We start from the raw sequence: 15,850 nt of genomic DNA on the forward strand, positions 1-15,850 counted from the left end.
CAGGAGGGGTCATTTGTCTCTTTATTGTTTAGTGTCTACTAAGTGCATGGCCCATGATAGTTGCTTATTAATATTGAGCAAACTAAAATGAAACCGCTTTACCTTCATCTATCCCAGCTTACTTATTCTCAACAATAGCTATATGTAGACTTGCTTATTTGTTGAAATGTTTAATTGTTAGAAGCATAAGCCCACAAGGGTATAAATGAGACTGAAATCTTGGGCAAAATTCTGATTATTTATAGGGATGAGAAAGCCAACCAATTTTTATAAACTCATGACCTTAATTTCAAACTTCTAAGGCCAATTTGAGCCACATTGCATTTGACTTTTGGATATGTATTTTGCCATTATCCTAAATAGAATTGTATTGCTGGGTACACTTTAAATGTTTAATTTTCAGAAAAGTGTGTTTTTTTATTCTTACATCCCTAGAAATAATTGTGAACATGACATGTTGTACCATATAAGTGAACATGGCTTTTGATCTCCTTGATTAACATTCATGAGGAGCCAGATGATAATATTAGTTCTTCTGTTAGTCTTGGGAGATCACAAAAACTAACAAAAATGGAAAGAAAAAATCTAATAGAGTATGCCAGGATCCCTAGCATAAGGGGGATCATAAGAGCTGTCAAATACTTGAAAATGTCACATAGACAGGGGATCCAAGTGATTCTGCTTCAGATGATAGAAGGAAGTTTGGGAGTTTTGGAAAGTTGACTTCATCTCTGTCTGAGAAAGGGATTTATGATAATCAGCACTGACTGAGATGAGAAGCCTTAGGTAAGGATCAAGGTCTTATTGGAAATTTCCTCATTGCTGTAGAAGAGGAGTTTGTGTAGAGTAGGGGGTTAGATTCAACACACTTCTGATATTTTATGCCCTGAAGTTTTACTTAATAAAGCCGCTTACTGCTCAGCAAAGTCTTTGGGATCTTTTCTGAATGCTTCACAGATCTCATCATTTGTTGGCTCTACGTAGGTAGGAAATTCTTGTGGATGGTGCTTCAGGGCAGCCATACAGAGTTTCTGTTCTAGGCCCTCTTTGGTACAGCACTCAGCAGCTCCTGGGTGCACTGGGAATGGAGAGTCGCTTTGACAGGACCTAGCAGACAATGCTGAGGTCTAGAATGAGAGAAGAAAAACAAGTCAATTCCTATATGGAAGCTTTCAGGCTTGTAATTTTCCATGGAGTATGACATCTTAGTCTTAAATCTAAAGATTCTCCTTGGTAACAAACTGTCCATGCCAAAAGCTCTATTGGATGACTTGTCAACATGACAATTTACATAGTTATCGGCAAATGCAGGGTCTCCTGTTAATTACTCATTGACAAAAATAGAACCTTGATTAACAAGTAGACTGTTTGCAGCTGTTAGAGGTTTTATCCGTTAGCTCAATGCTTCTGTAGGTAAATATTAACATATCTCGGGTTAAGTGAGGTCATTTGAAAAACCTCTACTGGTGATTCTGCTATGATCTCCCACTTGCTTTCTGCTGCAGATACCCCAGGGAGAAGGATTATGCCCTTCTATTATATGAGCAGACTCTTCCTGACTGCTTTAGTCCTCCCATTTGTTTGCATTCTCTTACCCAGTGGTGCTTGAACCTGCTTTTGCATCAGAATCAGAGCCCAGATGCCTGTGCTGTACAAGGCAGAACTTGATTCATTAATTCAAAGAGGCAGCCTGAGGATCTGTTTCCTAAACCCCCAATACATTCTCCTGTGCAGCACAGAATTGAAAACCACTGGTGCAACTCAATTTACTGCCTCAGCACTGGCCCACTGATAACATGTGGGCAGACTAAGTCCGTAGTAAGTGTACCACCAAAACAATTGCAGGAGCAAAATGTTCTTTTTGGGAAGAATTTGACACTTGGAATAATGTAAAATAGAGTTCCCATGGAAAAAACTTTCTGGGAGTTTATTAGGGGAATACTGCCTAGATATCCTTGCACTTAATTTATGTTGGTCATCTTTTTAAAACCAGGGTTCTAAAGATCTTTCCTGTAAATGAAGGAAAGCAACATGATGGATGAATTTTACGTAAGCCAAAAGTAAACCTCTCCTCCTCAGACTCTCAGAACTTAGGAATTCTTAGGAATTCCTCTTATCTCTCTTGTTGGTGAATTTTTTTTCCTTTCCATTTCTTTCCCTAGCATTGCCCTTTATTATTATTATTAATTACTATTATTATTACCTCCTTTCCAAAAGAGTTTGTAAAGAAAGTATCAGGATGGTTTTAAAAATGCTTCCACCCCCGCCAAAGGCAATGCCATCTGTTTTGTGAGATCTGCCTCTACAACCCTGGAGCTTCTCTCTGGTCAAGGAATGTTAGTGAATGCATGAAATAAAATGTAAATAAAATAAAAACGTGTTCTGTCAATCATGGTTGGTAGTTTGTTTTAAAGTAGTACAGAAGGTCTAGTTGAAATGATGGGTATTCATGGAGTTGATGGTGGAAGAAAAATGATTAAAAATCCTAGAAAGTATATAAAGGCCAGATGAAGCAGTTAATAGGCAAGACTAATCATTGTGTGTAGGATATATAGATCTATCTATATCTATATATATGTATATAGTTTTTTATGTTTTTGAAAGGGAAGCAGAACATGAGCAGGGGAGAGGAGGAGAGGGAGAGACCCCCCCAGCATCTGAGTTAAGCTCCAGGCTCTGAGCTCTCAGCATAGAGCCTGATGTGGGGCTAGAATCCACCAACTGTCTGAGCCACCCAAATGTCCCTGTGTAGGATATATTCTAATCAGATCTTTGGTGTATGATTTCTGCAGATTTGAACAAAGAGCTTGGTTGGTAGAAGCCTCTATCAAACTTCGTCTAAATGTTCTTTGTATTAAGCCTGATGGCTCTGTTGGTAAAACCACAGGTGTTTCTAGCAATTTACTTTTTTTCAGCCCCTGTCTACATTTTGAGCCCTGTCAGTTCAGCATTTTAACTTCTGCATATATACTTTAATGGAAAACCCAGACCCTAGTGTATGTATATAAGGCAACTTTTGAAACTCAAAGTAATTTGAAGCCAACACTAAATTATTCTGGGGCTGTTGTACCTTTCTTAACATGATAAATGTATGTGTATGGGTAGGCTTTTAAGACACACAGAATACATTATTTCAAGAGGTTCATGAATTATAGATATCCCAGTTTTTTCATTTGAACCTTATAGGACTGATGGGCAAAACGGATTCACTATACTAGAATAGGTCTGAGCTCTGGGGCTAAGTCTCTCAAACTTGGAAGAGGTGGAGTTGCTGTCTAGGATTTCCAATGTACAGCATTAAAGGCCTATCTTGGTTATTTTCTGTGAGTCCCTATGGACATGGGCAGCCACAAGAACCTACCCTGAGGTCATAGCAGTCAGGGTCAGCCCCTTCAGCACAGCAGGCTTCTGTCAAGGAGACAACTTCATTCACAAGGTGACTGATCTGTTCAAACGTGCTACTGGGAAACTTTCTGCTGTATAAGACCATTGATCTGAGGAAAATGGTAGGTTGATATATTTAGAATTTTAAGAAATTTCACATTTGTGCATATTAAAACATTGAACAAACTCCATCTTTAACCAGAGTATTGCATACCTTGATTAGTGAAAAGAACCTGAGGTTCACTTTTTTAAAAATTCGTTTTTCTTCCTTGTAAAATGGAAGTTGGATTTGGGGGTTTTATCCAAGAAGCCTCCTGTTCTTTCCTTGCTCAACCCTTCCCAGTAAATCTGTTCTATATCTCGTTTTTGTTTGCCACAACTCATGTATATACTCTTTGCATTTTATTTTACCTTAAACTGCTTGTTCTCTTCACTCTACTAATAAACCTAATGCTAACAAATTTAGACTCAAGTGACAATTCAACTGGACTCTTTAGATGTCTTCCACTGGCATGACATCTACGCTCCCATTGGTCTTGGGTTCTATCTTTTTTTTTTTTTTCAAATAGTTTATTGTCAAATTAGTTTCCACATAACACTCAGTGCTCATCCCCACAAGTGCCCTCCTCCATGCCCATCCCCCCTCCCCCCCACATCCATCAGTCCTCAGTTTTTGTCAGCATTCAAGAGTCTCTCATGGTTTGCCTCTCTCCCTTTCCCCCACCATTTCCGCCCTTCTTCTCCCCCCAAACTACGTGCCCGAAAAACAAACAACCCAGTGAAGAAATGGACAGAAGATATGAACAGACACCTCTCCAAAGAGGACATCCAGATGGCCAACAGACACATGAAACGATGCTCAGCATCCCTCCTCATCAGGGAAATACAAATCAAAACCACACTGGGTTCTATCCTCTTAAAATATGCAGAGAGTGGGTCAGCCCTCCTTGCTGAATTAAGTTCCCTCAATGTGGTTTCATTCAAGGTCAAGTAACCAAGAGAGTGAGTGAATACCTCATACTTACAAAGATCTGAAGTCCTCTTTTCCCAGATGGGCAATTTCCCTGCAAACTTTTTCCTTCTCATAATCTCGGCCTAGGAGCCAGAAATAGAAAAATTGATATCTTTTCTAATGAAGGTAACAGGATATGTACATATTTTCCACATGATGCATCTATAGTAAACGTAGCATTTTCTCTATATACAGTTTCACTTTAGGGTGCCTGTCTAGCTGTGTTCCTACACATCCATTTTATGGCCTGCTAGAAATTGTAATGACAATTACAGAACAAATGCCCTCTTACTGAAAGCAGAGCAGTCAAATGATGTCCGAACCTACTGATCGGGCAGTCGGTCTCTTAGGTCCCTTCTTTACAATAATGCTACAATGGAACTTTTAATCTTTCTTTTATTTGTCTGCATTTCACTATGGTCTTGAAATCAGAACAAAAAATAAATGGTGAATATCTACATACACATGTAATGAAGAGCTAGCCCCTCTAAAGCAGGAGTTTAAAGGAGGGTTGTGACCTGGTGTTGCCACCAGAACTCCATTACCCACCTCAAATTCTATCAGGGAAGGTTAAAAACTCAGGTGAAGGGGGAAAAACTGAAATTTGGCAACTTTCTCTCCCAAATAATTTGCCTGTGTGGTAGGTTTGAAAAAATGGTGGAAAGCACTTCCCCTTGCTTCAAGTGCAGTGAGAGGCTTAAAGGAAAACACTCAGACCTTGATAGGAGTTTGGGGTACAATGGCGGGTGTTGGATTCAGACTAGAGAATGCCAGAGGGTGAGAGGGGCTGGTGAAGTGGCCTGGGGCAACAAAAAGAGGGCTTCGAGTGGGAAGCTGTGTTGTGGTCTGTGGACCTGACATAGATTAAGCAGGAGAGCAATCTGATCTGGAGTTGTCTTAATTTGGGGGAAGGATGGGGTGGACCATCTAGAGGGCAGTACGGTGCCAATAATGAGATCTCTCTGTATGGAGTCCGACAACTTGAAAGTCAGAGGCCCAAGGAGAAGTGTTAAGGTGCCAACTGGATGTCAGAGATACCAGAAATCATGGGAAAGAGCTCTCCAAAGAGCCTATAAAGTGTCAACTTTGAGTATTTCCTATAACCAATGGAAACACTAGCTCACAAGACTGTCCATTGAATTAATGTTCCTGCTGCTTGCCTCTCCTGCTAGCTTCTCCCTTCCATATTAACCTTGGAAGAAGTAAAAGCAGTTTCGAAAGCATAAGGAAGGAGAACAGGCAGAGAAGAAAGTGTACATGTCTCTCGTTGCCACAATAGACCAAAGGATTGAAACGGGCCTCATCTGGGGAAGTGGTTTCAATTTCAAAAGAACTTACAAATATTTGACTATTAAACAAACCAGCCTTTCCAATGACTTTTATGAAGTAGTTGTTCTGAGGTTCAAAAGGATCAGAGGGACCTCTTTAAGTGAACAGAAAAGTCAAGTGAACCTACTCTCAGGTCCATTCAAGTGGTTGGGAAGAGCTAGTTCCCACAGGAGGAGAGAAGTTCTTTACGGATTAAGACCCACTTGCTCAACATCTCTACTACATATACAGCAAGGTAGATGTGAAGAAGTGGTTCATGGGGTCTTTCCTTGACTCATTTATGCAAGTAAGTCTAGGAAACCTTCAACATTTAATGATACATCTTTTGGAAGGAAAGGAGGTATATAAACTGCCCAGTTTCTAAGTGTGTTAAGGGTTAGCAACTTTTTCTCCTGGATTGTAAATACTGAGAAACCCATCTCAGGTGATACAATGGCAACTTCTGTCATAACTTTTTACCCTCCCACAAGCCCTTCGCTCTCACAGTTAGAACTTTGAAAGCATGAACATAAGGAAGCCAAGGTAGAAATTGGTCTTCTATGGTTTGCTGTGGAGGTGGTGGTATATGGCTATAGACTGGGGAGAATTTTTTTTTTTCTTTTGAAAAGGTTCTCGTTAGGATTTGTTAGATCTAATGGCAAAAACCTTCTACAGAGGAAGCTGTTGCCCCCTATATTTTTCAGGTGGACTGTTCAAAGTGAAGTGGGAAGAGTCCAAATTGGGGGACAGAGACATTCCTAAGCAGTACTTTGAGTCAGCCCCTTATTACAAATACCATCAAAATCCCAGAGTGTGGGAAAGAAACTACATGTTCAAATCTCCCATCATCTTGGATACCAGGACAAGACAGTAGGATAAAGTTAACAGTCACTGGAGTATAAAAAGCCACTTGCAGTGAGCTTATTACAGAATGAGAACCTTCACATCTAGTACATTTTCTGAAATGTGTTGATTAGTTTGCAAGGTCAGATATTGTCACCGTTTCAAAAGGTCAAAATAAGGCCAAAAACTTTCATTAATCATTAATAGTATTCGATGAGACTGATAATTAGGGCATAGGGGACAGAATTTAGGGGAGAGTTGTCCTCCTATAATGAAGGATTTACCATTAGGGTGTCCACAGAGTTGTTTTTTGTTGTTCCTAAGGTAGAGCTAGGAAAAACTGGTGGTAGATTTTAGTTCAATGTGTGAGAACTTGGTTATAGCTATGACTAATAACTGAAATGAGTAGCAGCTCTTTGAAGAGGTGAGGGTTTTTCCAGGGAAAAAATCAGATGGAATTTAAATAACCACATGTATTAAATATTCCTGAATTTAGTACAAGATTATATCCTTGTCATCTATAAGATAATATCCAAAGGATTACAAAATAATTCATTTTGAAATAGTAAGAAATTAAATGAAATCTTCCTCCTGCCACCCCACCCCCCAGCTTACTATGTTTTGAACCACAAAAAAATAGCTCCAATAACTTTTTTCTCTTTAATGCAGAAGAGCTAGCTTTGTTTAATAAATGTTCCCCATAAAAATACAGAGGTCATTTCTGTTGATACTTGGTGAGCCATAAGACTCTCTTAAATACAGAGAACAATCTGAGGGTCACTGGAGGGGTGTTGGGTGGAGAATGGGCTAAATGGGTGATGGGCATTAAAGAGTGCACTTGTTGGGATGAGCACTGGGCATTATATGTAAGTGAAGAATCACAAAATTCTACTCCTGAAACCAATGCTACACTATGTTAAGTAATTTGGATTTGAATAAAATTTTAAAATTAAAAAAAATGCAAAATAACAATAATGCAAAGAAAAAGGGGGTGGGGGGAATTAGATCAACTACCTAAGATTTAAAATCGTTTTGGAACCACTTTTGCTAGAAATTCAACCTTGGGCTTGACAGAAGCAAGGAAGGCAGCTCAAAAGAGTCAACTGAGAAAGTTTAGAATTAAAATAAAGATAAAAAGCTCTTAAAGAAATACCTGTAGAGGAAGCTGTTGTACCGTAGATATTTCAGATAGACTACTCAATATGTTTCTGATCAAAAAAAGTATTCACTTACTCATTTATCCACAGAGAAGACCTATAGCTTATAAGCCTAAGCATATATATTAATCATTTTCTTATAGTCCAAAAAACAAATACTGAAGTTAGTTTGCAGTGTGATTATTGCAAATTGATTCCTTACTCCAGGGAGTGTTGTTAAATGTTTTATACCAGTTGAAATCACTTTGTGTAATTAAATCCTACCTAGAATGAATGGTAAATGACCTAGTCTGTTCTTGAATGTTCCATGTGGTTATAAAGAAGACAATCTGGACTTTGATACGGCCCCAGTAAATATTGGCATAATCTCAGTGACTCTGGTGAAATCACTTTCACATCAAGTGACCCCTCAGCACTAAATGTTTACAAATTTCATTAATGGAATTTTTGCTTTTTGCAATAGCCTGTCCCACTTCTATCTATATTGTGAAATATTCTGGTAAGTTGTGTCTAATTCTACCTAGACTTTTGAAAACTTAGTTTATTTTCAGGAAATTTTTTTGCTTTATGTACCTTCTCTTAACAGAGACAAGAGTATTCATACATGCAACAGATTTGTTTCGAAGACCTACTTTGTACCAGATATTGGATTCAGTACTGAATATACAATGGAGAGCAAAATAGACCTATTTTCTGCCCTCAGGGAATTTTCAATGTAGTGGGGATAGACCAAGATACTACTGTCCTGGTACAAACTTTTCTAAAAAATATATTTGGAATGCTTTAACTATGGCTAGAGTATTTCTCTAAAACAAGTTTGTTCTCCTATAAAAGCCATTTGTATACCAGGAGCAATGGCTGTACCCTGAATAACATTGAATTGAATAAATGCTGATATAGGATGCTAGAAATTGTATTAGTGTTATGTTACTTTTTTATTTTGGAGAATCATAGGTTTTCAGAGCTCTGTGAGGCATTATATATTATTTTTAATTTTATTCTTTTGGCTTTTTCATTTCCGTCATGCATGGATAGGCTCACTGATGTCAGAAAATGTCCATATATTTGGGGGTGTGTGTATGTGAGTGTGAACTTAGAAATATGGCTTGTAGTGTTTATTCAAACTTGTCAAACTAGATACTGATTTCAGAGTAGTGGTTTTATTTGAGAAATTAAAACTTGCCGGACTGGCTTAGGAAGTTTCTCTAATTATTGGAGATTAAGAAAACTGCTGGTTTATTGCTAGAATCCTTGTTAATGAAGAAGGGGCAAATTAATACTTGATTTCCTTGTTCAGGCTTTTTTTTTTTTTTTTTTCTCTTTCNTTTATCATAAAGCATTGATCTGGTCTTTCACATTGATAATGATTACAGGCCAGTGTGCAGTTTTCTGGGTTTGAGTCCACAGAAAGAAATGCAATCCTTCTAATACTAAACCTAGAGCGTTAGATGACATCTATAGATCAAACAATTTAGAGGAAATGAAATGTCCTTTTTAGGATGCCATCAGAAGAACAGGTAAACCTTTATTTTAGACTTTGAAAATTAAATAGTAGGAGATACAGGGCCAGTGAGTGAGGTGTCCAGAAATTACAGTTGCAGTAGAGAGTGGCCTCAGACTCATTCAAATTTAGTGTCCACGGGTCTACTGTGGGTGGTCCCACCAAAGTCTCAAAGGAGGGCATTCTTCCCCCATCTCCTTGCACTGCCCCTTCCCTTTATAGGTTGGGCACCTTGTCATCTACAAGTACTTTTACAGGGGTGAAGATCAGAAAACAAGTTTCTTTCTCCCGCCTTTGGGAAGTGTGAGGGTTAAACGTTCTACATCTTGACTTGGAAATTTAGAATACATTGTAAGCATGTACCACTAGTAGTGATCATTGCCATAGAGGAGACTGAAACAAAGCATTATGAAACTTGAGAATGGAAGGAGGGCTTTTAGAAAGCCTCATGAAAGGAACTATTACTTAAAGTCAATCATGAATAATAGGCAGGATTTTAACAGGAGTAAATGAATTGGGGAAGTATTTTGTGTGGAGGGAACAACTTGAAGAGCCATCTGAAGTTAGAAAATCATTAAGTCCTACTTGGAAAATGAAGAGTCCAGTAATAAAACCAAAGTATGAGACTTAAACACAGACTTAATAGTCAAAGTTTTAATTTTAAGATATGGGGTATCATTTAGGGGCGCCTGGGTGGCTCAGTCAGTTGAGCGTTCCACTTCAGCTCAGGTCATGATCTCACGGTTCGTGGGTTCAAGCCCCGCATTGGGCTCTGTGCTGACAGCTAGCTCAGAGCCTGGAGCCTATTTCAGATTGTGTCTCCTTCTCTCTCTGGCTCTTCCCTGCTCATGCTGTCTATCTCTCAGAAATAAACCATTAAAATTAAAAAAAAAAAAGATCTGGGGTATCCATTTAAATCTATTCCTATAGGGTGATTCAAGGAAGAGTAATCTTGGGTTTAAGGTAATCAATAGTATCTTTTTCATAAGGCTGTTCTATGAAATATGTTACTCTCCATAAAAATGCTTAGCACCTCTTCTGCCTAATGTGGTAAACGCTCAGTGTTAGCAACATTTTATATCAAAATTCAACTTTTCGTGGCAAAATACAGTGATATATATTATCAGATATTCTATACTCTGTTGATAATCTATGTCCCTCCACTAGCCATATGGTGGTGAGTGCATACCTGGCTTTGTACCTTACAGCAGTGGGGTATAAGATTGCTATTAATTTCCAGGGAAGTTAACAGTCCCTTTGTAATGAAGTTAGCTACCTCTCTGACTTCAGCTCCTCCTCCTCTTACCTCTTAGCTAAGCCTCTTTTGTGCTTTTTCTCTTGCTGCTTTGTGAACATGAATCAGGCCATGCTTGTTTCTAGGACTTTTATACCTCCATTCCACCACCTTGAAACACACTTCTACATCTTTGCATTGCTGTCTTCTTTTCATCATGTAGACCTCTTATCCTGGGTCACCCCCTCAATAATTATTTATGTAGGTTTTGCAGAGAGGATACAAAGACCTATCTGAGAAAATAGAGAAGATAACTACTTATCCTAAATTACTTCTCTGGCATTCTATACAGCTATGCTCCTGAATCAGACTTAGAATAATCTGTTTTTAATATGTCTGCTGATGAAGGAGCAGCTTGTGGCAAAGAGAAACCTATGATTCAGTGGTGATTTGGGAGATTGGGATAACCCACATTGACTAGGGCTGTTCTGACAGGCAAGTGGGAGAAGCAAAAATACAGTTCCGCAACCAACCCAAAGAACTTCCTTTCTTCCTGCAATTTGATATTCCGTCTAGCAACAGTATGTATGCAGAGAATGAGATGCTTCAGCAAAAAGGAAAAGGTTTGTAATAAAAATCTTGCTCTTGCCAACAGCTCCTATAAAATGCAGAGGCTTATTTCTCATAGCATTATTTCCCTAGTCATTGTGTAGCTGTGTCAGTCTCCCTGCTGCTTTCTTGGGAAGAGGGAGAGAGATATTTTAGATTTCAATCCTTAGGAAAGAAACTGAGTAGATAGTGAGTGTGAATGAAATCTGGCCATGTGTAGCAACATGGATGGACCTTGAGGGTGTTATGCTGAGCGAAATAAGTCAGGCAGAGAAGGACAAGTATCATATGTTTGCACATATAGGAGGATTAGGAAAAACTTAACGGAGGGCCCTGGGGGAGAGGGAGAGAGGCAAACCATGAGAGACTCTTGAATGTTGAGAACAAACTGAGGACTGATGGGTGTGGGGGGGGGAGGGGGGAGAGGGACAGGGAGGAGGGCACTCGTGGGGATGAGCACTGGGTGTTATATGGAAACCAACTTGACAATAAACTATTTGTTAAAATAAATGAATAAATAAAAATAAAAAATATATATAAAAAAAGGAAAGAAACTGAGTAGAGAGGCAGTTGGCATACACAGACTTCTGCCTCTCCTGGAGTAGCTAGTGTGGAGGTTTTCTTATGACCTCATCCAGATTTGGCATATTTGGTAAGCCCTTCTCCCAAGATGTACCAAATGACTTGTGCACTAAATCTCCAGTGCCATTTGATGGGGGAGGACTGGCCTGACTGGGGCCCATATACATATTGAGCTGCAGCAATATCCATCTTAAACCTGAGGTTTCCCAGAGAATACTTCCATGGAGTCTGGGCATTTTAGGAAAGAGCCCATGTGTTTGGGAAACTGGGTGAAGTAAGGTTTCTTTCTTTTAGGACATCTTGAAACTGTTAGGGTAACAAAGACATGAATTGTAAACCAACCAAGAAAGACTTATGTATAGCTTATTTCTTATATGTGTTTGGCCATAAAAGATTTCCCAAGTTGAGTCTTGAATGAAATACACTTTGGAAAAAGGTGTTCTAGATACGTGCTGTGGGCTGTTGGTTGGCTCTCTAGAACTGTAACAGGCAGAGAAAACTGCAGTGCATACCCATTCCCTACCATCCAAGCCTCCTCTCAACTCCTTTGATCTGTATACTTTGTAACTTTCTTTCAGAAGAGAGCATACCTACCTCCAAGGCAAATCATTGACTTGGTCATTTGGGTCATACTTGGGTATTATAGAAAAGTGATGGGTCAGGACTACTGTTCCCAAATACTAGACATTTAATACTTATAAATGTATGTTAGGTCTCAGGGCTTGTCATCTGACCTTTGGAACCTAAGTAATCTGACTGAAGTTCATTATGAAGTTCAGACCTTCAAGGAAGCTTAATTGAAGTTTTCAGCATCCATTTCATCAGAGCCTGAGAGAGTGCTGAATGTCAAAATAGACGTTGCAGAATAGTGTTTTCCAGAGGACATTTGTGATCCTTTGAGGGGAATCCAATATGCACTTAGAGTCAGCAGTCCAAAATGATGACCCCTGCCCCATGCTAGGGGGTCCACACACAATCCCAGGACCTAGCCGTTACTAGATCTTATGTGTTTTGAAGATCTTTTTTCCCCCTCTTTAATGTTTATTTCTGAGAGAGAGAGAGAGAGAGAGAGACAGACAGACAGACAGCGTGGGCAGGGGAGGGCCAAAGAGAGGGAGACACAGAATCTGAAACAAGCTCCAGGCTCTGAGCTAGCTGTCCGCACAGAGCCCAACTCGGGGCTCAAACCCACGAACCGTGAGATCATGACCTGAGCCGAAGCTGGACACTTAACCGACTGAGCCACCCAGGTGCCCCTGAAGATTTTGATGTGAACCTATTTCAGTAGGATTTTTTGAGGTTCGTATATGCCCCAGGAAAACCATAGACAAAGGAGTAAGCTTTCAGGGTTTTCTGGGACATGGCCTATTTAGAACTCTTGTAAAGGACACAGTTTATACCCCATGATATCTCAGACTCTGTAGAGGAGACTAGGATCCATAGCTTACTTAAGAATCTCTAAATGAGGGGCACCTGGGTGGCTCAGTCGGTTAAGTGTCTGACTTCAGCTCAGGTCGTGATCCTATGGATTGTGGGTCCGAGTCCATGTGGGGCTCTATGCTGACAGCTCAGAGCCTGAAGCCTGCCTCAGATTCTGTGTGTGTGTCTCCCTGTCCCTCCCCTACTCTCAAAAATAAACATTAAAAAAAAGAATCTATAAATGAGGAACTTAAAATGTAAGATAAGTTGAATGATGAAAGATCAAGGAAAAGTGAATGTACAGATAAGAGGAATAGTGTTATTCATGTCACAATAACTGATAATTTTTGTGATACACAACTTATTCTACTTGTTAGATATGTTAATACCGCCACATGACTTGGGTGAGGCTGTTCACTGACAGTACTACATACAAGCTTCACTTTTTTCCAGAGCAAGATGAATGTAGATTTTCTTATAAGCATTAAAAGAATCAGCCAGAGAAGGAAATTGGAATGGATTATGAGTTTTGAAGCTTGGGAACTTTTCATGAAATCATATGCTTCTATTTCAGTTTCTGTCATTTAAAAATATTCCTAAACATTGCTCAAAGATGAGACCCCATTTGAAGAATATTTTTTTTTTAATTTAATGTTTGCTTATTTTGAGAGCGAGCAAGCAATTGGGGGGAGGGGCTGAGAGAGTGGTGGGGAGAGCGAGAATCTCAGTGCAGAGCCCAATGCAGGCTGGATCTCCTAAGTCGTGAGATCATGACCTGCACCTATACCAAGAGTCGGATGCTTAAATGACTAAGTCACCCAGGGCTCCCTCCCATTTAAAGAATATTAATGAAAAATAGAAAACCTGGTTATCAAGATAATTAAGCTGTATTAAATTCCTTCATGTACGATGTTTTACAAACTATAATGCACTTTCAAATATTACACCTACACAGAATTCCTTAAAGAGGATCTATGATCTTTGTTGACTTCATGCATCATTGATAGAATGTATTATACTCTCAACAACCATAAATATTTGAAGTCTGGGGGGAAAAATACTCAGTGATGGACCACAGCCTCCATTTGCATTATCTTTTAACAACTAAATTTCTAATTTCAAGCAATTCTCTCCAGATCTTGGCTTTCAAAAAAGTGAACAAGGATAATTATCTTTTCAATTTTCTTTTATGAGGTTCTTGATTTCTTGTCTATTCCAATTAAATGCGATATGCTACATTTGAGCTCAGACTAATTCCTATTTTGTTCTATCCTTTCTCCTCAACATGTTTACCAACACTCTGTTCTTTACTTTTTGGATAACTTTTCAAAAGGGTAATGGAAATTTGGACTAGTAAGAGTTTTTATAAGTGATCACACCACTGGAAGTCTTACCTCTTTCTAGAGCATGCACAAATGCTACAGCAAGCAGAAGAACCAGGATCCTCTTCATTGTTCTGCTGGTCAGTTCTGCAGCACCCATCTCCTGTACATTACCCAGTAAAAGTGACAGCCCAAAGTAACCATTTCCCTTTTACTAAGATTCCTATGAACTAATCAATTATTAATCTCTACACAGAAGCAAGGGCAGTCATCCTTGGCCCACAAGAGATAAAATAATATCATTCAAGACAAATAGACACCCTGGGGGAAAATGTAGGAGATTTTTAATCATTAACTTTGTCAAACTGCAAGAGTCAGGGTATATATAGAAATTTTCCCCCTGCTGCTTTTTACTAAAATTTACTTACTATATTAATGGGCACATTTCCTGCCTGCCCCCTGAGTTATGGGTTTTTGGACCCTCCCTAACCTTCTCATGAATAAATGGAAACCTGAAGGTTTCTTTCTATTGGTTTGCCTTTCTTTAAATGTACTACAAGTAAGCATTATCCTTAAAATACTGCAGACTAATTGTTTTTAAGTCCTAAGGGGGCAAGGAGAGAAGAAGAAGCCAATTTATCACCAGTTCCACAATTTTAACGTTATAAAATTTTATTGAATATGGTGGGATAGTACTTCATGTGCTATATTACACTTCTTAAAGCACTGACCTACATATTAAAAATAACCCTTGAAGTGAGGCACATAACTAGGGTGGTGGTGGTGGTGGTGGTGGTGGTAGTGGTAAATGTCCCAAGTCACAAAAGTTCATGGCAAATATTGGACTCCCTAGAGCTCTTGTAAAGTTCTTTCTACAAATATTCTACAATTAATATGTTTGGGGATAGTATAACTTGAGAGTTCACAATGGCCTTACAGAACGCAGAAGAGGGAACCTCCAGGTAGGTTACATAAATCACCCAGAAAGGCATAGTTATCATAGATCTCATCATTGGAATCAGGTCAGTACCTGGGTCTTGAAGTAGCCCTCTTTTTAGGAAACCAGGTAAGGGTTGGGTACACAAGCTCTGAAATTAAATCCTCTCTCAGCTCTTATTGGCCCTGTAGCTTTAAGAAGTTTTGTCTAAGCCTTATGTTTTCTCCTATACAAAGTGGTGAGAACTCTTAGTACCTTTGTCACAAGACCGTTGTGAGCTTCATGAAGATAATCCATGTACAGAGTTTACCATGAGATCAAACCCATAATATTAATGTCCTCTGTTACTGTTGTTTACATTAGCTATTAGTCTTATTCTAGCTATTGTCCAATTTCTTTGCTGGCAGGGCTCTCCAAACTGAGAAGAACACTGGAACTAATTAGGCCTGGAACACAGCAGAATATTTTAAAGCCAACCCTATATCTTGGCTTTAGGATCATCACAGACAAGTAATCTAGAATTTCAGTAACCATTTAGTAGC

General features: G+C 39.1%; 1 protein-coding gene across 1 annotated transcript in view; it reads right to left on the bottom strand.

The window, feature by feature from the left end:
• Positions 1 to 14,570, bottom strand: part of GC (GC vitamin D binding protein) — a 30,225-nt gene extending 15,655 nt beyond the window's left edge. The window contains exons 1-4 of the mRNA XM_077751153.1: positions 14,444 to 14,570; positions 4,410 to 4,479; positions 3,362 to 3,494; positions 916 to 1,127 (exon numbers count right to left, since the gene is read on the bottom strand). Of these exons, the coding sequence (XP_077607279.1) occupies positions 916 to 1,127; positions 3,362 to 3,494; positions 4,410 to 4,479; positions 14,444 to 14,531 (503 nt within the window). The 5' untranslated portion in view covers positions 14,532 to 14,570. The remainder of the gene's footprint in view (positions 1 to 915; positions 1,128 to 3,361; positions 3,495 to 4,409; positions 4,480 to 14,443) is intronic.
• Positions 14,571 to 15,850: the final 1,280 nt, after the last annotated feature.

This window comes from Crocuta crocuta, unplaced genomic scaffold, assembly GCF_008692635.1.
Source record: "Crocuta crocuta isolate KB4526 unplaced genomic scaffold, BGI_CrCroc_1.0 scaffold1, whole genome shotgun sequence".
Classification (NCBI taxonomy): domain Eukaryota; kingdom Metazoa; phylum Chordata; class Mammalia; order Carnivora; family Hyaenidae; genus Crocuta; species Crocuta crocuta.